The 22,002-nt window shown below is 39.8% G+C and overlaps 1 protein-coding gene across 5 annotated transcripts in view; it reads left to right on the forward strand.

The window, feature by feature from the left end:
• SRGAP1 (SLIT-ROBO Rho GTPase activating protein 1) overlaps positions 1 to 22,002 on the forward strand; it is a 306,426-nt gene that overhangs the window by 148,428 nt on the left and 135,996 nt on the right. For all 5 annotated transcript variants that reach the window (XR_012420434.1, XM_065524524.2, XM_065524525.2 and 2 more), the window contains one exon: positions 4,268 to 4,430. Coding sequence is in view for 4 of the 5 variants with exons in the window: in XM_065524524.2 (XP_065380596.1) it covers positions 4,268 to 4,430 (163 nt within the window). In the remaining variant the exon portion in view is untranslated. The remainder of the gene's footprint in view (positions 1 to 4,267; positions 4,431 to 22,002) is intronic.

Genomic DNA, 22,002 nt, shown 5'->3' on the forward strand with positions numbered 1-22,002 from the left:
ATTGGCTTTGCAGTTCCATTCATTTTACACCTTTCCATGACCTTGGAGCCTGCATAAAAAAATGGGATGGGAACTATCCCTGGGATACGTGTGCAGAAGCAAACACAAAACTATTCTGGATAAGAAATACCTCTCTCTTTCTTTCTCTCTCTCTCTCTCTATTTCTCTCTCTCCTCTCTTTTCTCTCTTCTCCTTTTTCTTTCTCTCCCTTTCTCTCTCTCCTCTCTCTCTCTCTCCCCACGCACACAGTCTTTCGACTGTAACCTTTACTGTTGGTCCAGCATAAAAATAAATCTTAATGATGATCCCAGGGTGAACAAATGTTATATGTACTTAACAGAGAGTGGGGCTGGGAAGCAGAGGCTGGAGCCAGTACTGTATTCACATTTATAGTAACTTAACTGTTTCTTTTTAAAAGCAGTTGTAATTAAGAAGACAGCCCATTCATCTATTCAGTAATTTTTTTTTTTTTTTTTGAGATGGATTCTTGCTCTGTCACCCATGCTGGAGTGCAGTGGTGCGATCTCGGCTCACTGCAACCTCCTCCTCCCAGGTTCAAGCAATTCTTCTGCCTCATCCTCCCGAGTAGTGGGATTACAATAGGTGCCCACCATCATGCCTGGCTAATTTTTGTATTTTCACTAGAGACAGAGTTTTGCCATGTTGGCTAGGCTGGTCTTGAACTCCTGACCTCAAGAGATCTGCCTGCCTCAGCCTCCCAAAGTCCCAGGATGACAGGTGTGAGCCACCGTGCACAGCCCATTCAGTGAATATTTTTGAGTATCTTCTGTGTTTTGCATTTAGTAATCGGTGGCCGTGAAGGGAAAGTACGGATGGGTCCATGTATCTTATCTGGCCCCATGGCAGATGGACGCATTTTTGTTTCTCCTGGTTTATTTGGTAGTTTTCTTTAAAAGGTAAGCAGTTTGAAATTTTCTTTAACTTGAGTAAGTTTATTATTGAATATGGGACTGAAGATAAGATGAATATGTCTGTGAAAAGGATAAAACAGGATTGGGAAAAAAAGTCAGCCAGGTTTGGGTTTGAATATTGGCTCCACTTTGTGACTCTGGTTAAGTTACTTAACCTCTCTGAGCCTTGGTGTCCTAACTTGTAAAATGAGGTTTTATGACCCTTAAGTGAGAAACGTGATAAAGTCTTTGATACGACTGATAACCAACCCAGGATATGCACTTGATATTCCTTCTCCTTTTCACCAAACAAATGTTACATCTTTAGCATGATATCATTACCAATCATTTAAGCTATATTCTATTACTCAGTTTTGGGACACTTATTGTGTAGAACAATCTTTGGCCTAAAGATGCCACTGCATAGTGGAAAGACCAAGGCTTGGTTCAGCTTCCCTGGACTCAAAAAAGACTCTCTCAGACACTAGCTTTAGTCTTTATCAAATCAGTATGCCTTGCTAAGCTTCCATTCTTTCACTGATAGAAAAGATACAAAGGGCCAGGTGTGGTGGCTCACATTTGTAATCCCAGCACTTTGGGAGGCTGAGGTAGGTGGATAACCTGAGGTCAGTAGTTCAAGACCAGCCTGACCAACATGGTGAAACCCTGTCTCTACTAAAAATACAAAAATTAGCCAGGCATGGTGGCAGGCACCTGTAATCCCAGCTACTTGGGAGGCTGAGCCAGGAGAATCGCTTGAACCCAGGAGGAAAAGGTTACAGTGAGTCGAGATCACGCCATTGCAGTCCAGCCTAGGCAACAAGAGTGAAACTCCATCTAAAAAAATAAAAATAAATAAAAAGAAGATACACAAAGAATCTCTGCCTCAAATGGTAGTAATAAGGATTAAGTAGAGTTGATATCTGTAAAGTCTATACCAGCCTCTGGATAAAATAGCTGACTTTATATAGCACTTACTATATATACACGGCATTATTATAAGCATTTTAAAATAATATTAACTCCAGTGATTCTCATGAACAATCTTATAAGCACTGTTATTTTACCCATTCTACAAAGTGACTGAGGCACAGAGCAGTTAAGATCATTTGCCCAAGATCTCATAGCTAGTAAGGGGTAGTCCTGCAGGTGAACCTAGACAGTGCAGCTCAGGAGGCCATGATCTTGATGTGGGTATTACTTTTCACAGTAAGTGCTCAGTAAATGATAGCTGTTATTGTTTTCAATATTACTGCTACTGCTATTATTACTAAGGCAATAATAATTGTTTATGCAATGAGTGAAATAACACTTATTTAATGCTTACTATGGGGCAAGGCCCTGAGGATACGCTGAAGCATGAAATGTTCTGAAAGTATGTGTGGGTTACTTCAGCAGAGAAGATCTACATGAAGATTAATAGAAATAAGGTACCATTTACCTTATTATATGGGGCTGGATAGATAGAAACTCTCAATAGAAAAGTTCCAATTACCTGCTATAGAACCACTGCTCTTTGCCTGATGGTGTTAAGAAAAAAGGGAGATGGCAGGGTAGAGGGCATAATTCTTCAGTGTGCCAGTGGGGAGAATGGGAGGCTACCCTCACAGGTGCCAAGTGCTAGGAGCCTAAATCAGGCCTTCTTCCCCTGTGTGCATTCCTGCTTCCATTGTCTGCTTTCATTTTCTTCTGGAGAGGGCACTGACTTAAGGCAATATTAAATCCTGAATCTGGCCGGGCGCGGTGGCTCAAGCCTGTAATCCCAGCACTTTGGGAGGCCGAGACGGGCGGATCACGAGGTCAGCAGATCGAGACCATCCTGGCTAACCCGGTGAAACCCCGTCTCTACTAAAAAATACAAAAAACTAGCCGGGCGAGGTGGCGGGCGCCTGTAGTCCCAGCTACTCGGGAGGCTGAGGCAGGAGAATGGCGTAAACCCGGGAGGCGGAGCTTGCAGTGAGCTGAGATCCGGCCACTGTACTCCAGCCTACGCGACGGAGCAAGACTCCGTCTCAATAAATAAATAAATAAATAAATAAATCCTGGATCTGAGAGACGCCATGGCAGAAAGACCCAACTTCATCATTTCTTTCCTAACTTAATTAACATTCAGAGTCACAAATGATCATAAATAATAGGAGAATAACATGTCTGATTAAAGGGTGCTTTTGTTCCTGTGTTAGCATAAGGATTCTCTGCCATTTTGCCATTTTACAGTTACTTTTTAAAGAAAAAATAAACAAAAAAATTTCTTTTCTTTTTTTTTTTGTTTTTGAGACAGACTTTTGCTGTGTCTCCCAGGCTGAAGTGCAGTGGCACAATCTTGGCTCACTGCAACTTACAACTTCTAGGTTCAAGCAATTCTTGTGCTTCAGCCTCCCAAGTAGCTGGGATTACATGTGCCCACTACCACGCCCAGCTAATTTTTGTATTTTTAGTAGAGACAGGGTTTCGCCATGTTGCCCAGGCTGGTCTCGAACTCCCAATCTTAGGCAGTCCGCCCACCTCGGCCTCCCAAAGTGTTAGGATTACAGGTGTGAGCCACCACGCCCGGCCGCAAACATTTTTTAAAAAGTACTTTTTCTTAAGCCGTATCGTCGCAGTTGCTCACTGTTTTTGTTGAGTTACTCTTTAAGATTTTTAAACAGTTTTCTTTTGCTGTTTATATTAACTTTTAGCTTTATTTTATAGAATAAAACAAGGAGCAGTTATGAATCTGAAACAGTTTAATGGGTTTCAACAGGACATGTGACAAGTCATAAGCCAGCAAACTTCATGGTTCTCTTCATGAGCCTTGAGACAATGCAATAAAGTTCTGATTCCCAGGAACAGTTTTTGGGAGACTGGAGGTTATGTATCAGGGGATTAATAAATAACCCTCGAATTTATGTTCCATGCAACGCATAACTAGCCAAATTTCTTTTCCAGCAACAGACTGAACATTCAAAGCAGACTTTGTATGCCGTGGCAAAACCACAGTCTGTCTGAGACAGTAGTCAATACATTTTTATGTAAACGTAAATCACTTTATTCAATGGAGTGTGTAAAGCTGAGGGCCTGCCTAAGCACTGTGTATGTTAGGGTCCCATGGTCCTTGTCAGGAATATAGGTTTTCACCAGTGTTCTTGGTCCAGGTTTTTCCTTCCAAACCTGGACAATTGCTGGCTCTGTGCCGTCCACAGGCTGGAAGGCTGTTCTGCTGGCTGATAAGTATCCCGTTCTGAGAAATGCTCAGAGCAGGAAGCACAGCGACAGTATCCATCTGTTGTGGCTCCTTAGTTTGCCTTGGTGACTTCACTCATCTGATTGGGACAGCTTTGAAATGGATGGTAATTCTGTGTTTCTTCACTTCTTAGGAAAGACCAGAACCTGTTGTCTCCAGTGAACTGCTGGTATTTGCTCCTGAACCAAGTAAGGAGAGAAAGCAAAGACCATGCAACCTTGAGTGACATCTATCTGAACAATGTGATTATGCGGTTCATGCAGATAAGTGAGGATTCTACCAGGATGTTTAAAAAGGTACACTCCATAAATCCTGCCATAGTGTGCTTTCCGGTAATTGCCTTGCCTATAACCAGGACTGAGAACGGTGTCTGAAAAATTAGGTGAATGAATCCTTTAGAGACACAGAATAAACGGTTAAAAATTAGATGAATGGATGTTTTAAAGACATGGAATAAAGAATTAAAAATCAGGCTGGGCGCGGTGGCTCATGCCTGTAGTCACAGCATTTTGGGAGGCCGAGGTGGGTGGATCACGAGGTCAAGAGATTGAGACCATCCTGGCCAACATAATGAAACCCCATCTCTACTAAAAACACAAAAATTAGCTGGGCTTGGTAGCGCATGCCTGTAGTCCCAGCTACTTGGGAGGCTGAGGCAGGAGAATCGCTTGAACCCGGGAGGTGGAGGTTGCAGTGAACTGAGATCGCACCACTGCACTCCAGCCTGGGTGGCAGAGTGAGACTCCAACTCAAAAAAAAAAAAAAAAAGAGTTAAATTGGATGAATTAATCTTTTAAAAATACAGAATAAAAAGTTAGGTATAGGGCATACGTATAGAGTTGTAAGTCAGTGAATCTACGAGCTAAACAATGTGAGCAAAAATTTTGAAATAAGATGTTCCTGCAAATTGCACCTCTGCCCAGGAACGGACTACCTGTACTCATGAAAAATCAGGCCAGAGGGTAAATGCCTTGAATTCTTTGTTTGGGGCTCACACATGGTGAGAAACTTGTAAAGAACAAGATTATTACATGTGCTACTCTCTTGAGAAGATGCTAGCACAGTCTTTCTTAGTCTCACCAGACCAGCAGCAGAGGCTGTGAGAGAGCGACATGAAGAAAATTTCACAGGGCACAGAAAACTCCATCCCTTACACACCAGCAAGCTTCCTCCTTCCCAAGTCCATTAAAAAACAAGAACTGGGCTTTGAAGTTTTCTTTATTTTTTTTGAGACGGAGTCTCGCTCTGTCACCCAGGCTGGAGTGCAGTGGCCGGATCTCAGCTCACTGCAAGCTCCGCCTCCCGGGTTTATGCCATTCTCCGGCCTCAGCCTCCCGAGTAGCTGGGACTACAGGCGCCCGCCACCTCGCCCGGCTAGTTTTTTGTATTTCTTAATAGAGACGGGGTTTCACTGTGTTAGCCAGGATGGTCTCGATCTGCTGACCTCGTGATCCGCCCGTCTCGGCCTCCCAAAGTGCTGGGATTACAGGCTTGAGCCACCGCGGCCGGCGAAGTTTTCTTATCATTGTTACTAATCTCAGCCAACTCTCAGCAGTTTTTTTGTTGTGTAGACATTTTTGCTGAGCACAAATAATAAAATGGGACTGTTTCCTGTGTAGAGAGTGCAGCTACTTGCCCAGTACAACTAGCGTTCATTTTTTATGCTTGTAAGATGAGAGTTTTCCCCACCCCCTCAGCTTTGTATTAGGAATGTTAATGCCTGTACCTATACCTGTACCTCTATTCAGTAAGTAATTATTAGTTTCAGAAAGTAGCGGGGAGAAAAACCACCCTGTAGATTAATATTTATGTTTCAAAGAGTCTCCTTAAAACAAAGACATAGTGTTAAGCAGGCCAGCTGGAAAATTTCTTAGTCATGTTTGATGTATCCACATTAGATTTGATTTCTGACCTAGAAAGGGAATTTAGCAAGCTCTAAGTCACCTTATGCTCCATTAAATAGAAAAAAAAAAATTTCAAACGAAGGAGAAACTTTGAAAATTGAAACTAAGGAGCATATAATTTAAGAACAGATAGAGAAATATCCTATGCGTCTTAAATAGTAGAGTTTTTAAAAAGTAATTTAGAGAGAGCCGTGAAAGTGAAATAATTTTCTTGTACATGAGCTCTTTATGCAGAGACCTCATTTGGTTCAGCAGGTTTTTCTGAGCATCTCTTATGGGCAGGAGACTACGATGACAGGTGTTGAAAAGGCTGCAAAGATGAAGAAAAACTAGTCCTGGTGCTCAAGGAGGTCACAATTTATCCAAATTTGTATGGCACTATATAATGCTTCTTATTGAGACAGGGCCTCTAGGACCAGTACCTCTACTGAGTTCATTTATTAATCCATTCAACAAAGCATCTTTAAAATGCCTGGCTAGGGGAGCAGAGCTAAAAGACATGTCCCTGCCTGCAAGGAGCTCATTACAGTAATTAACAGTTACCATGCTAAACGGAACTGGAAGGCTGGAGATCTTAACTCTACCTAGGGGATGAGGAAATTCTTCACAGCTAGGGGAACACTTGAAGTGAGACTTGTAGGAGAAGGAGGCATTCATCAAATGGAAGGACAAAGAGCTATTCCAGGAAAGGAGAACATGAGCATGTTCCAGGAAAGGAAAGAGTTTCATATGATTGGACCAGGGATTGTATGGGAGTGGGTGATGGGATGTGAAATTAGAAAGGATGGTCATTAAGAAGGGACTTTGTATGTCTTGCTAAAATGTGAGGATGTGTATTTTGTAAGTCAAAGTCAAGGGCTTGATAAAGTGGATAGAAACCTAGGGCTAAGAGTCAAACAGATTTGGATTTGAATTCCAGCCCTTCTGCGTACTTGCTTTGTGATCTTGGGAGATCATTCCAGAGATTCAAGAGCAGGCTGTCCATTCTTGAGGGAGCAAGAAAGGCAAAATTGGGCAGAGGGAGAGGCTGCACCTGTGAGTGCTCTGGGGCTGGCATGGCCTTTGGAGTGATCTCATATCCAGGCAAGGAGTCCTGGCCTTTGTTTTGGGGAGGGATTAAGTAATCTTGGAGTGAGGCAGCTCCCATTGGTGGACGGTAATTCCCAGAGAGGGATCAGCTGTGAGTTTCAGCAGCTAGCAGCCAGTATTCCCAGTAGTTGGAGGAATGAGTCGCTGGCTCTTGAGGAATGGCCTGGAGAATGCACAGTAGACACACACACACACACACACACACACACGCACACACATGCAGAGAGAGAGACAGAGACAAAAACAGATATCCCTGCTTGCTTGCTACTAGAAGTTCTCTTCTTATCCAGACTTTCTGGTTCTCGAAGAATTTCATCCTTGGAAACTGCCTATTTACAGTGGATTCCTGGTTACTTTGGCATTTAGTAGGGGGAATGCTCCATGCTTCCTGAACAGCTTTTTCATTCCTAAACATTGCTGACCACGTGGAAGGGTAACAAGTCATTACAATTGCAGGTGGGAAGTTCTGCCTTCCTCGAGCGAGTATAGCACACTACGCACCTCACCTTCCCATCAGTGTTATTGCCGGAAGAGGAAAGAATAAGAGAGGCAAAGGGCACAAAGGAGAGATCAGAGTTTATAGAGGAGTAAGATCAACCCCTAGGACACATTTGTCATCTGAAAGAATAAAAAGCCAGAATCTATATTTACCAAGTCCAAAGAATTCCAGGTCCCTTTAGATTAGAAAGCAAGACTAGTCTTTTCTGCCTTTTTTTTTTTGTACCCGTTTATGCCTGAGGTTGCAATTTTTTAAATTTTTACAGTTAGAACTTGGCGATGACCTTGACCAGTAAGATACAAATTACTCCCATATGCTTAGTGTTCCAATAGTGGAACACTAGGCATAAATGGTTTTTAATCACCAATCTTCCTCTTTTTTAGCTCTTCTTCCATTGTTATGGTTCTAGGTCAGAAGCCTATTTTCTATCAAAATGGAAAGAAATTATTAGCGTGAATCTGAAGCAGCCTTTAGAACTCCTGTGGAGTCATTAGTGAGCATAATGCTTGTTTTCCTTGGGAGAAGATTTTGAGACGTCCTCATGTTTCAATAATATCCCCATGTCTATATGGAGATCCAAATCAATACTGTGTATCTGATAGTTCTGGCCTCTTAAACAGCCATATCTTTTACAGTTTCCTCAATGACAAAAAATTCTGTTACCCAAATTATTCTCTCTGATAAGGAGTGTGGAGCAGGTAATTTCAGGAATTTTTTTGTGTGTAAATGGATATAATAATCAAGAAGACACTTGTAGAAATACTCAATTCCATGCAGAGTTATAGGGAACAACTTCAAGACTTAAATCTTAATTACATCAAAACCAGTTATAGACATAGTTGCCTAAACTTGAAAGTTTTCAACAGGTTAAAAAAAAAAAAGTGAAGCATTTTAAAAACAACAATATTCAACTATTCAAATACTCATTATTTTAGATTTATGCCTTTAAAATTCTAAATGAAGCCTATTGGTCAAAATAAGCTTTTAGGTTCTGAAATCAGATATTCTGGATATGAATCTTGGCTTTGCCACTGTTGGGAGCTGTGTGGACTTGGGAATATTTGTAAATAAGCCTCAGTTTCTGCAGCTATAAAGTGGATATAGTAACCTACTCCAGATAGTCGTTTAGAGGATTCATGAGTTATATATGGAAAGCCACTTAGCCTAGTGTCTGGACTTAATAAGTCCTGGTAACTTTCATCTAATATCTTTATTATTATCTATAGTATAAGCACTTATTCTATATACCAGAATAATTATGTAATGTGAGATTATACCAGATATTATACCAAATGTATCCTCATTCCAAGGAGAGTATAGTTTTCACAATGATATGAAAAACACTTCCAGAGAATAAATTTTATTTTCTACTTATTATGAAGTTCCAAACAATATTTGTAAGCAAACAGTAATAAGTGCCCTCACAACAGCATTGCTTGTGGCTAAATTAAAATTTTTGTCCTCACCTTTGAACATTTAGTGGGAAATCAGGGAGTATCCAGGTGAATGCCCAAGCTGACCAAGACTCCGTGCCTCTCAAATCCCCCACAGCCATTTCACGTGGAGAGCCTTACCTTTGAGGCTTGATTTCTTCATTCAACAAAAGAGTTATTTAATTCCAAACCTTCTACTAGATAGAGACAATGTAAACACAGACAGGAGAGTACTCTGCTTTTACCCTCTTAAGTTGTGCTTAGCTATTTTAAGAGAAGGTCAGAATTTAGAGGCTCCTGCTACACAAGGGCTTGTTTCATTCTCAACCCTCACTTGTTTCCCAAAGAACCAGGGCTGATGTGCCTTTGCCCTGTTCTCCAGCCTTGCCTTCTGCAGTCATGAGCTTTTGCTTCCTTCTTTCCATTACTCAAGCTGAAACAGAGTGCTCTGCATCTGGTTTGGTTCTGCAGCCAGAGAATGTGCAGTTCCTATGCTACACATAAAAATGTAATTAATGTCATCTGTCACAGTTGCAGGACAAGCTATACAGCCAGCTTGCAATAATCACTTTATTTAAGCACCTAATCACAAGGTGTTATTTACCAATTTTAAGAAAGTTAATAGAAGTATGTAGTTTGGAGGTATACCATCAAATGGTGGCATTTGAATATGTTAGTTTATCTCTATGGGTTTTAAATTATCTGGAAGTCTATCATTTCCCCAAAGATGGTTTTAAAATCATTAATATGTTTTTATCCTTCCTTGGTTTGCATAATTACATGTACAATATAATTCATTTTGTTTCTTCACCAATAATGATGATATTTGTAAGCTGCCACTTACTGAGTTTTAGCTGTGTGCCAAGCACTGTACTCTGCATTTTCGTAAATTAACTCACATATCCTCACAGCTGCCCGGTGAACAGGTATTATATCCACACTTCAGGGATAAGGAAACAAAATGCTCAGGAGTATAAATTGCAGCGTCAGGCTGACTAGCATGTATTCTTGTCTTTGCCCGTATGTCTTAGATAGTTCATAGCTGCTATGTACTCTGTTGGTATTTCTTGGTGGTAATTAGAGATGTCACCCAATGCATAGGGTCAGAAACTTCTGAGAAATAGGACACTATGGTTCTTGTCCTAGTCATTTCTTATGAAAAGACTGAAGAATGATATTCTGGGAAGAGGCACAAAATCTGTCAGTCATCCAAGTTATAGGGAGGGACTCAAAGCAGCAGAAACTGGCCCCAAATCACTGAGAATAACCCCTCTTTCTCATAAGTGCCACAGGTTGTCAGAGTCAGACTCACAGAAATTCAGTTAGCTCACTTGAGGTATTGCTGATTGTGTGGCTTAATCTGAAAGAAAGGAGAGGTTACTAGTAAGATTCATACTTATTTTTTATTTTGATCAAAGACAGCTCTATTCTATTTAAGTACCCCAACGTGAAAAACAAAGCAAAGATATTTTATGACGGAGAAATGCTGTAGTTTCAAATACACCATTTAAAATAAGTTAATATTCAAACATGTTTTAGTAGAAGTTAATAAAAGATACCACTTGACTACAAATCTCTAAGGCTCTGACCTTGTTTTTTTTTAAAAAAAGGCCCGTAAGTTAAAAGCATCTGAAAACTATCAATCTATATATGTGAAAAAAGAACCTATTTCTCTTTGAATATAAAAATATATATGGATTGTAGACATTTAGAAAACACTAAAAATATAAAAAAAAATAATAATTACCCATATTAACACTACCTACTTTTAAATTTTAGGCTCTATCTTTTCAATATTTATATGTGTATACTATATTTAAATATGTACGTATATATTTTACAGAATTGAGATTTCATTCTATATGGCTTGGAAAGGTGCCATTTTCATATGGAATTATTAGTATTTCTCACATCTGGAAATAGACTACCTCACAACTACATAGTACTTTACTTTGTGCATGGCCATGTTAGTTTTCTGTTGTTGGACATTTAAATCTATGATTTTTTTTTTTCTTATGCTACATTCTTTGAAGTAGAATTATCAAGTTGGAGGGTGGCCTTTGAATTTTGTTAGAATTTCATGTCTTGAATTAAATTCTTACCATTTGCTTTTCTGGAATAATGATGGCCATGGTTGTCATTCACAGACAAGTCATATATTCGCTGAAAAATTAATTGACTATTTTATTAGCAGTAAGCTACCACATATAATTTAGTGTACTTATATAACAGTAGTAAATAATATAACAAGAAGAACTTTTTCAAAGCATTTTAGTGCAGTGTTGCAGAAGAATTAAATGGTATTCCGGTGGCCTCAAGGGGCAGCTTAATTATTGATAGGGCCTGGATAAATAAGAATAGTTCAAGCTAACACTGCTAGCTGGTTCTCTTGGGTTTTATCAACCCCATGACTAGCTTTCTTTTTTTTTTTTTTTTTTTTTTTTTTTTTTTTAAGAAATAAGCCAAAACTAAACTATCATTTTTTGCAATGATGTAATTTTCTGAAATATTTTAGAACATATTTTTAATTTATATTTCTGAATTGCTTATCAGGATGGCAAGCACATAATAAGTGCTCTCTGAATAGCAATTATTGGTGCTGCTGTTCTTGGAGTTACATTGTTGCCTTTATTATTTAGTAACAATAGGATATGTGTGATTGGCCTGGCTTTAACTTTAATATAACAAGAGGAAGTACTGAATACTGAAGGCAACTGTAACACAATGGTAAGTATTTGAGTATCTAAACACAGAAATGGTACAATACAATTACAGTGTGCAAGATAAAAAATGATACACCTGTGTAGGGAGCTCCATTCTAATCTTATGGGACCACTGTCATTGAGGACAATAACAGCTATACAGGTTTGTAGCCTTGGAGCAGTGGATTATACCATATAGACCAGGTGTGTAGTAGACTATACCATCTGGGTTTGTGTAAGTACACTCTATGATGTTCACACAACAATGAAATCGCCTAATGATGCATTCCTTAGAATATGTCTCTATTGTTAAGTAATGCCTGCCTGTACTTGAACTCATAATTACATTGAGACAAGTGGTCAAGGAACACTTGAAAACTTACTTTTTAGCTAAAATTAAAATCTAGAAGGGTAAATTGTTTTAAATGGATATCTCTAAGTTACTTTTGTTTTATTCTGTTTGCTAATCTGTAGTTTCTGATTTCACACAATGAACATGTTGTATAATAAAACACACAATAAAACAGTTATTTTTTGTAAACTGAAATCTGAAGGAAAAGGTTTGGTCCAGGTATACCAGTGTTTGTTTGCTGTAAAGGAGTGGGAAAACTCTATCCAGTAAATAATTCATCCCCAAATGCTGTTTATTAATGGAGAATCTGCCTATTCTATGGGTCCAGTTGAAAATTACACTTGGATTATGCACTCTTAAGATGGTTAAAATAGGAAGACATGAGATCAGAGAACTTCTGACTAAGACAGCAGATTCTACATGGGCTTCAACCACCTTACTTCCCAAATTATCTGTTAAATGACCCATCAAATACATAAATAGGAAAAACTAGAATAATTATTTCAACTTCAAGCAGAGCCCATCATTCCTTTGCACAAATCTTCTAATGACTCTCACCACACTCAGAGCAAAAGTCTACATCCCTACCTCCCTTCCCCAGCTTTATTCTTCTTTATAGCACTTACCCCTTTGTGACATACTATATATTTACTTAATTATTTGTTGACTTTCTGTCTCCCCTCAATTCCAGTGAAAGTTCTTAAGGGAAGAGACCTTCATGTTGTTCACTGAAACAATGACTGGCACAGAGTAGGTGCTCAGTAAATATTTATTGAATGAATAAGTAATGAATAAAGATTTACTTCTGCATTAGAAACCAAAGATAGTGGCATTTACATAACACAAGTTTCAAGGCATTTCAGCAAGACCCAGCATTAGCAAGGCTAGGTTTAAGCAACACTATAATGTACAACCTATTTCCCAAGAGAAAGAAACCAGAGTGGGTCCTAGTAGCAACCCACCTTCACAGGTCAGCTAGGAGACTGATGACTCTCATCGCTGGAGCATCCTCTCTGTTCTGTCACAGATTGGTAGCCCTGGGACCATGGTGTTAAAAAGCACCACACTTTGCTCTAATCAGCCATAGGCAGCATGAAATTCACCGGAAGGTTCCCATGGCACAGTTTCCCACCTAACTCCCCCAACTGAAAATTGCTCTTACGATTATCTTCTTTTTCATCATTCCTTGAGATATTTGGAAATCCAGTCTATATAAAAATTACTCAAGAACTATCAGTCAAAATCAAGCTCAGCCTCCCATTTACTCTTAAGACAATACCAGGCAAGCATGGACTTCCTTAGAGAGATAATTATGCACATACTTACAGGGATAAGTATGAATAAACAGAGAAGAATACATAGTTCCTCTAAATATATGCTATAGTTTATTCATTCATTCTTCAGTAAGTACTTATTTGAGGCTTTCTTTGTCTCAGGCATTTGTCAAGATGTTGGGGATACAGCAGTAACCACCACAGGCCTTCTCCCTACCCCTTGGATCTTACAGTGGGACAGTACAGGCAATTACAGTCTTAATTACAGAATAGCATGTTAATTGTACAGTAAGGAGAGAAGGCCCTTACTTCTTAGGACTTGGAGATCAGGAAAGCTGCAATTTGAATCAGTTATTAAGAGTTAGCTGGAGAAATGATGGGAAAGGAGCAGAAAACTCTTCTAGGAAAAAACAGCATGTGTGAAGAATCACATGCCATGAGAGATTTCATGGAGGACAAGGGTGTTCTTTGTAGGTGAATCAAAGAATGGGAGAGGGCAGATGGCAAGAGAGATGATTGGCGAAATAAGAAAGAGTTGAAATTAAAGACCATGTTGAGGAGTTCGAATTTATTCTAAGAACAGTGGAAAGCCATTCACATGTTTAAACACGATAGTGACGTGATTCACTTTCAGTGTGCCTGGAGTGTGGAGAGTGGATTGAAAGGTAATAAGACAGAAAGACTCAGTTTGCAGCTCTTAGAACTAATCCAGATGAGAGATGACGATGCTTTTCCTTGGTTGTGGCAGTAGAAGCAGAGGAGCAGGTGGATTCGAGTGGTGTGTTGGAGATAGAATATGTAATGTAGGCCTGGGTAATTGATTGGCTGGGTGGGAGAGGAGAGAGATGTAGAGGGAGCAGTCAGAGGTGACACCCAGGCTTAGGCAGTTGTCAGGATGATAGGTGTCATATGAGAGGAGAAGGCTCGGGGCACAGAGGCTGTGATGGGAAAGGGATTGTGGAAAACATGGTGTTTACTTTTGGGTGTGCCTGTGGATAACTGGGTAGAGAAGCCCCATAAGCAGACCAAGAACTTCAGGAGCGAGATCAAGACTAGAGAGTTGAGAATCTTCTACCTTTGGCAGGTCATTAAAATCCTGGGAGTAGTTGAGATAAACCAGGGAGAACATATAGGGTGAGGAGGGAAGAGTAAGGAAAAACTCACAGAAAAACTAGGAATTAAAGAATGAGAAGAAGAAACATATCCCATAAAATGACTGAGAAGGATCAGCCAGAGAGGTGAGAAGAAACGCAGGTGAGTGAGGTGTCCAGAAAGCTAAGTGAAGAAAATGCCAGGAGGGAGTGGTCAATATGCAAAGGCCATGACGTCCACTGAACTGAGCAGCAAAGGGTCATTGATTATCTCTGTAAGAGCAGTCTGGGCAGAATGGTAGATGTTGAGCGAGCAAATTGGGACAGCAAATGTGGACAGTATTGTCTAGAAATTTGCCTGTAAAGAGAGGAAAGATAAGGGAGGTATTTGAAGAAGAACATTGGTCAAGAAAGGTTTTTTGTTGTTGTTGTTGTTTGTGTTTGTTTGGGGGGGGGTGTGTGTGAAAAAAACAGGATGTTAGGACGAACTAGTTTAAAATGTTGAGGAGGGCCAGGCCTGGTGGCTCATGCCTGTAATCCCAGTGCTTTGGGAGGCCAAGGCGGGAGGATCACTTGAAACCAGGAGTTCAAGACCAGCATGGGCAACATAGCAAGACATGATTTCTGTAGAAAAAATATTTAAAAGTTAGCCAGGCATGATGATGTACACCTGTACTCCCCCAACTACTTAGGAGCCTGAGGAGGGAGGATTGCTTGAGCCCAGGAATTCAACGCTACAGTAAGCAATGAATACACCACTGCACTCTGGCCTGGGCGACAGAGTGACGCTCTGTCTCTAAAAAAATCCAAAAATAATATGTTGAGGAAAAGGAGCCAAAAAAAGGGAAGCTTGACATTTTAGGAGAGAACAAGTGTAACTGATTGACCCAAGACTCTGCCAAGGGAGCAGGTAATGGGACCCAAAGGACAGGCAGAGGGATTAGCCTCTGGCAAAAGACTGTATTTGGAGATGAGAGAAGAGCTGCTATGGATGCGGGATTCTCTATTCCTGTTTCTTTGTGAAGTTAGAAGTGATAACATCTCATAAGCAAGAGGAGGAGAAAGAATGGTCTTTTGGGAAAATAAGGTTTGAGAAAAGTAGAAAAGATTCCAACCAACCCCTGGAGGGACTGAGAATTAAAAATAAAAGAAATATGATGTGAAAAAGAATCCCCACTTGAGAAAATACCACAATATGAAAATAGGATATGAGTTTTCAAATAAACTTGCTGAAAAGACACACACACGTAGTACTTTCAAGCCTCAAGCTTGCATGACTTCTACAAGCATTCCATAAAAGCATCCTCTTTTCAAAAAGAACACAAGTTAGGTATTATATATAATATTAAATGTCAGAAAACAATGGAGCAAAACCAAGGACAATTGAAGGAAAGTTACAACTCCAAAATTCTAGATACAACCAAGTTGTTACTCATTTTAAAAAGCAACTGAAGAGCAATCTTAAATATGTAGTGTACTTTCCTGAATGCACACTTAGTTTGGGTAGCTTGTGTGCAAAGTTAGCATTTTCCTTTTATCAACTCCCTGAAGTATTTCTTGCCCACAGTGGCTTTGGGCTTGGCCACATGACTTGCTTTGGTCAATGGGACAATGGTAAATGTGAAGCAAGCAGATACTTGAAAAGTGCTTCCACATTGTGGCCTGCCCTCTTTTGATGCTTTTAGACATGTAACATGTTATCAAGTCCCAGCTAGCTTACTGGATGAGGCACAAGACTACATGGGAGGCAACTGAAACCTCCTGAGTGACAGCCAGCCAAATATTACACATATAATGAGGACATTTTAGATCATCCAATTGCCAGCTGACCCCAGCTGATTGCAAATGCAAGAAAGAACACAGCCAAGCCAGCTCAGAACAGAAGAATCTCCCAGCTGGCCCACAGAATCCTGAGCTAAGTAAAGTGTTGCTTAAAGCCACTAAATTTGGACGTTTTGTTCCACAGCAAAAGTTAAATGATGCCCTAGGTAAAGACCTGTGCCCTCCCCAAAAGGTAGATGAAATCAGAAGATATACATAGGTTTTGGGTAAATAGACTAAGTATACTCCACCATGACTTTCCCACTGAAGGCATGTTTAAAAACTGAATACCTGTAGCAGTTTAAAAACTGAAAATTAAATAGCAGCAGGTAGGTTGGGGAAGAAGACCAGATTTTTAAAATTCCATCAAATTGGCATTATGTTTTCCACTTCTTTTCCTTCAGTATCCTCCAGCCTAAATGCAAGGCAGCTAGAAACCTGAAAGTAGACATTGGACTTACTTAAACATAGAGGGCTGTAAGAGAAACTGTTAGCTGTGACACAAAAAGCCGAAAAGGGAAAATAAAGATGATCAAAATTTTTCATTTTTCTCACTACTTCCTCATGCCCCAGTCACTAGACAATCCCAAAATGGCAACAGCAGCAGTGACACCAACAGAGGCCTACAATTACCTACAACTCTGAAATAGAGAAACTTTCCTCCCTGATCAGAGGAGCTGTGATCCAAGAGGGTGGGGCAACCACCTGTTGTTTTATTTTCTGTCTGTCCTGCTGCCACGTGGCCTCAGATGTGGACACAGTCATAACGAGTGTTTAGTAGATTAGAAAAACTGAAGCCCCAACTTTCCAGTTAGAGCAATGAAAAGGGGAGCCCTAGGAACTAAAAAGTACTGGGGAGATTTCAGAAAGGGTAAAGATTGAGAAAGCAACACCATAAAGTTCTTTATGAACTGCTGAATCCTTAAGCTACACATGAATGGGACTTATCCTAGACAGAAACTTACCAAAGACTTCAAGAATTGAACTATAGAATAGGAGCATTGTGTGAGTTCCAGAGAAGCCACTTTGTGGTGCATCTGCAGGACAGGTATGAACAGCACTGCAAAGATGTTGGAAACAATTAACAACAGGATACTGGTCAGAATTTGTATTCTGAATCCAACTAGACTGATTTCCTGATGGAATAAAATTATCAGAATTCTGTATATGGTTTAAACAAGACTTGGAGTTTCATAATATAATATGCAGAATATCTAGAATACAATCCAAAATTACTCAGCATACAAAGAACCAGGAAAACTTCAACTTCCATGAGTAAAAACATTGATAAACATCAAATTCTGAGATGACACAGATGTTTGAATTATCTAACAAAGATCTGTGTGTGTATGTGTGTGTATGTGTGTGTGTGAGAGAGAGAGAGAGAGAAAGAGAAAGAAAGGAAAGAAGGAAGGGAGGGAGGGAGGGAGGGAGGGAGAGAGGAAGTGTCTCATTCTGTCGCCCAGGCTGGAGTACAGTGGCTCAATCATGGCTCACTGTAGCCTTGACCTCTCCAGGCTCAGGTGATCCTCCCACCTCAGCCTCCCAAGTAGCTGGGACTACAGGTGTGCACCACCATGCCCAGCTAATTTTTGTTATTTTTTTGGAAGTGGGGTTTTACCACGTTGCCCAGGCTGGTTTTGAATTCCTAGGCTCAAGTGATCTGCCTGCCTTGGCCTCCTAAAGTGCTGGGATTACAGGCATGAGCCATTGTGGCTGGCTACAAAGACTTTTAAAGCAACCATGATAAAAAATGTTCCAAGAAGTAAGGGCAGATACTCTTGAAATGAATGGAAAGCCAGGAAGTTTCAGCAGAAAAATAAAAGGTATAAATGGAAATTTGAGAACTGAAAAATGCTATAACTAAAACAACAACAACAAAAATTCACTAGATAGACTCAGTGTTAGAACGGAGATAACAGAGGGAAGAATCAGTGTATATGAAGGTAGATTAACAGATATAACCTGGTCTGAACAACAGAGAGAAAAAATATTTTTAAAAAAATGAACAGAGCCTCGGGGACTTTGGGAATGATACCCAAATGTCTAACATTTGTGTCATCAGAGGTCTTGAAGGAGAGGAGAAAGAGTGTGGGGCATAAAAATAAAACTAATTCAAAAATAATTGCAAGAAAATTTCCCAAATTTGGCAAATGACATAAACCTACACATTGAAGAAGCTCAGCAAAACCAAACTAGATGAACCTGAAGGAGTCCATATCTACACACATCATCATAAAACTGAAAACTAAAGACAAAGAAAAATATATTGAAAGCAGCCAGTGAAAAATGATATATTATTTTTGGGGGAACATTAATTCAAATGGCTGTGGGACTCTCAACCCACTCAATGCTAGCAGCACCTCACAGGTTGTGACAACCAAAAATGGATTCAGACAAGCCAGGTGTCCTCTGGGGGCAAAGTTGTCCCCAGCTGAGAAACATTAATGTAAATTGATTGAGTCTTCCATCCTAGTTTTTTTTTAAAGAAATATTCCAATTTGGTTTGTTTCCCCATCTTAAGGTTTACAAGTCCAAATTCAATGAACAAACATAGGGTCGGTCAGAAGGCACCCAGTCCCTCATGTCCCATGAAAAAGGAGTTAAAAAATATTGTTCAGTACCAGGTTTATTCAATTTCAGTTATTTATAAAAGATGAGCACTTAATAAAATTCATATTCTTTTTTTTTTTTTTTTTCGTTTGAGACAGAGTCTCGCTCTGTCACCAGGCTGGAGTGCGGTGGCGCGGTCTCGGCTCACTGCAACTTCCATCTTCTGGGTTCAAGCGATTCTCCTGCCTCAGCCTCCCGAGTGGCTGGGACTACAGGCGTGTGCCACCACACCCAGCTAATTTTTGTATTTTTAGTAGAGACGGGGTTCCACCATGTTGGCCAAGACGGTCTTGATCTTTTGACCTCGTGATCTGCCCGCCTCAGCCTCCCAAAGTGCTGGGAATACAGGCATGTTCGTTTTCAGAGAAGTTCATTTTCAAAGAGGCACAGACACACTGAATCCTTACTCATTCTTCTCATCTGAGAAAGAAGATGCTGCTTTAAGAAAGACACTGATGAGGAGAGAACATTCCTACCATATGTTGAGGTGTCTGCAATTGAGATCAACAAATTCTAAAGCCACCTAAGAACAGTATTCTGGTTGCTAGCCAACTTTCTTACCAGTTGAAGACTATGTTTAATACCACATGGTAGGGATTCTAAAAGATTTTCAGCAGCTTTAAGAAATGCCATATTGGGAGAGATTGCACATATAGCAAATATTTGAATTAAGAAACACTTGTGATACCTTGGAATATATCAACCTAAAAATATGCATTTGCAGAAGAGATACCGAATATGGCTGTCAGATTTATTTCAGTACCTTTTAAATTTCTGCAGAAAAAAAATTATTGTGAGTGAAGCAGTTAAATAGGAACAAGAAAATTTGCCAACTAAATACTTTGTATAATTGACCTTGAAGCCTATAAAAAAGGAAAGATCTTGACACTGGATATATGAACTATTTAGATTGAGAAAAAATAATGTTCAATAATTAGTAGTAAATAAACACATGCACTACTTTTACTTTTTAAACGTTAACAGTTTCAAATGAACACATAGAACCATAATTGGCTAATGTGCTGGCTTGAACAAACGTGTCCATAAAAGTTTTATCTTAGCTGGGCACATTGGTTCACACCTGTAATCCCTGCACTTTGAGAAGCCAAGGTGGGAGGATTACTTGAGGCCAGGAGTTCACACTAGCCTGGGCAACATAGCAAGACCCCCATTTTACAAAAATAAAAATTAAAAAATAGCTGGGCATGGTGGTGTACATCTGTAGTCCCATCTACTTGGGAGATGGAGGCAGGAGGCTCATTTGAGCCCAAGAGTTCAAGGCTGCAGTGAGCTATGATTGCACCACTGCACTGCAGCCTAGGAGACAGAGCAAGACCCCGTCTCTTAAAAAAGTTTTAACTCTTTAGCTCGAAAGATGGAGATTGCATAGGTCTACTATTATAATCAACCTTTATTATTTAACAAGATCTAATCACTCTACCGAAGAAGTCATGACAAATCCGTAGTAACTTATACTTCTCTTCCCTTTTTATTTTTTCTGAAACCTAACTTTACTGAAATCAGCTTTTCCCAAAACAGAATAGGCATTATATTTCTTTATTTATTCAACAAACCTCCATTGATAACCTTTATGTGATAGGCACAGTGGTGGCTACTAAGGTCACAAAAGTGAGTAAGACACAAATCTTCAACTGGTACCCCTGTAGGATCTTAGACTCTAGTAAGGAAAGGAACTATAGACATAAAAATTACATTACAAATTGGTAACTGCTCTTAGATAGATAGGACCTAAGACCATGAGAGCACAAAGGATTGAGTAAAGTATTCTGGCTGGAAGAAAGGCCTCGCAGAGAGAGCGACATTTAGTCAAGCTCTTAAACTTGGTGGGGCTTTACAGAGAAACTAGGGAAAGTACATTCTTCTATACTGACAGACCAGCAAGGACAAGTCTCTGAATTTCTGATCCAGCCTAGCACATATCTAGGAAATGAAGCTAGGGAAAGATAAGGGTAGATAAGACTCCTGGTGGCCCCTTAACAGCAATGAGTTTTAAAGATGAATCAGGCCACTTACGTGCCTAGAGCAAATGCTCACATCTCTTACCCAGCTGGCTGGTGTTAAGAGTGTAGCCTGTGGTGTGATGAAAGATAAACAGTTCTGAGATCTAGAGAGGCAGGTTGTGGTAGGCACAAGAATTTGAATCTCAGTTTGAGGAATTGGTATGTTGTTATTTAAGCAATTAAGGATGCTAAGAGAGTTTGAAAGCAAATATATGACTTAATCAGCTTTGGTTTTTGAAAGCATTGTGAAGCATTTGAAAGCATTGGAATGGGAAGAAACTTGTCTTGGGGAACCTGGTGAGGAAGCTGTTGCATTAGTAATCTGGGTGATAATTTTTATCCTATCATGTGAATTGTGGCCAGAGCATAACTCTATACTTATAATGACATTGCCTTCAAAACGTTCTTATTGTTGTCAACCACTAGTGTGTCCTGGGGGGAAAAAATAATTCTCATTGGTGCAGATTAATAATGAGTGGAATGGATTTTTGCTGTTGACTTATAAAAGCCCTGTTAGTAATTTAAGTCCAGAATATTTTTATTCAGTCCATCCTATTCTGATTTTCTTAAGGCTTCTACTTCTTTAGCTGATGGATCTTTAGCTTACTGGGAAAAGAAAAAGAATCTAATCCTGATTCCTAGATTCTTGGACTTACAGTAACTATGCAGACATGGATTTGGACTGACTCCACCAAACAGGGCAATCACAAGTGATTACAAGTTACTGAGTGGCCTGTGTTGCTTCCTAATCCTCCCAAGATCTTAGCCTCCATTCCTTGAAATATAAAAACATGTACTTAATATCACTAGCTAGAAAATAACAAACCATTATCTGTAAGGCAAGGAGAATTTGCTCTGATTTCTTTAAACTGTGTCATATAAGGCAGTGGTCCCCAATCTTTTTGGCACCAAGGACTGATTTCATGGAAGGCAATTTTTCCAAGGGCAAGGGGATAGTTTCGGGATGAAACTGTTCCACCTCAGATAATCAGGCATTAGATTCTCATAAGGAGCATGCAACCTAGATCCCTTGCATGCACAGTTCACAGTAGGGTTTGTGCTCCTGTGA

The sequence above is a fragment of the Macaca fascicularis genome, chromosome 11 (assembly GCF_037993035.2).
Source record: "Macaca fascicularis isolate 582-1 chromosome 11, T2T-MFA8v1.1".
In the NCBI taxonomy this organism is placed as follows: Eukaryota; Metazoa; Chordata; class Mammalia; order Primates; family Cercopithecidae; genus Macaca; species Macaca fascicularis.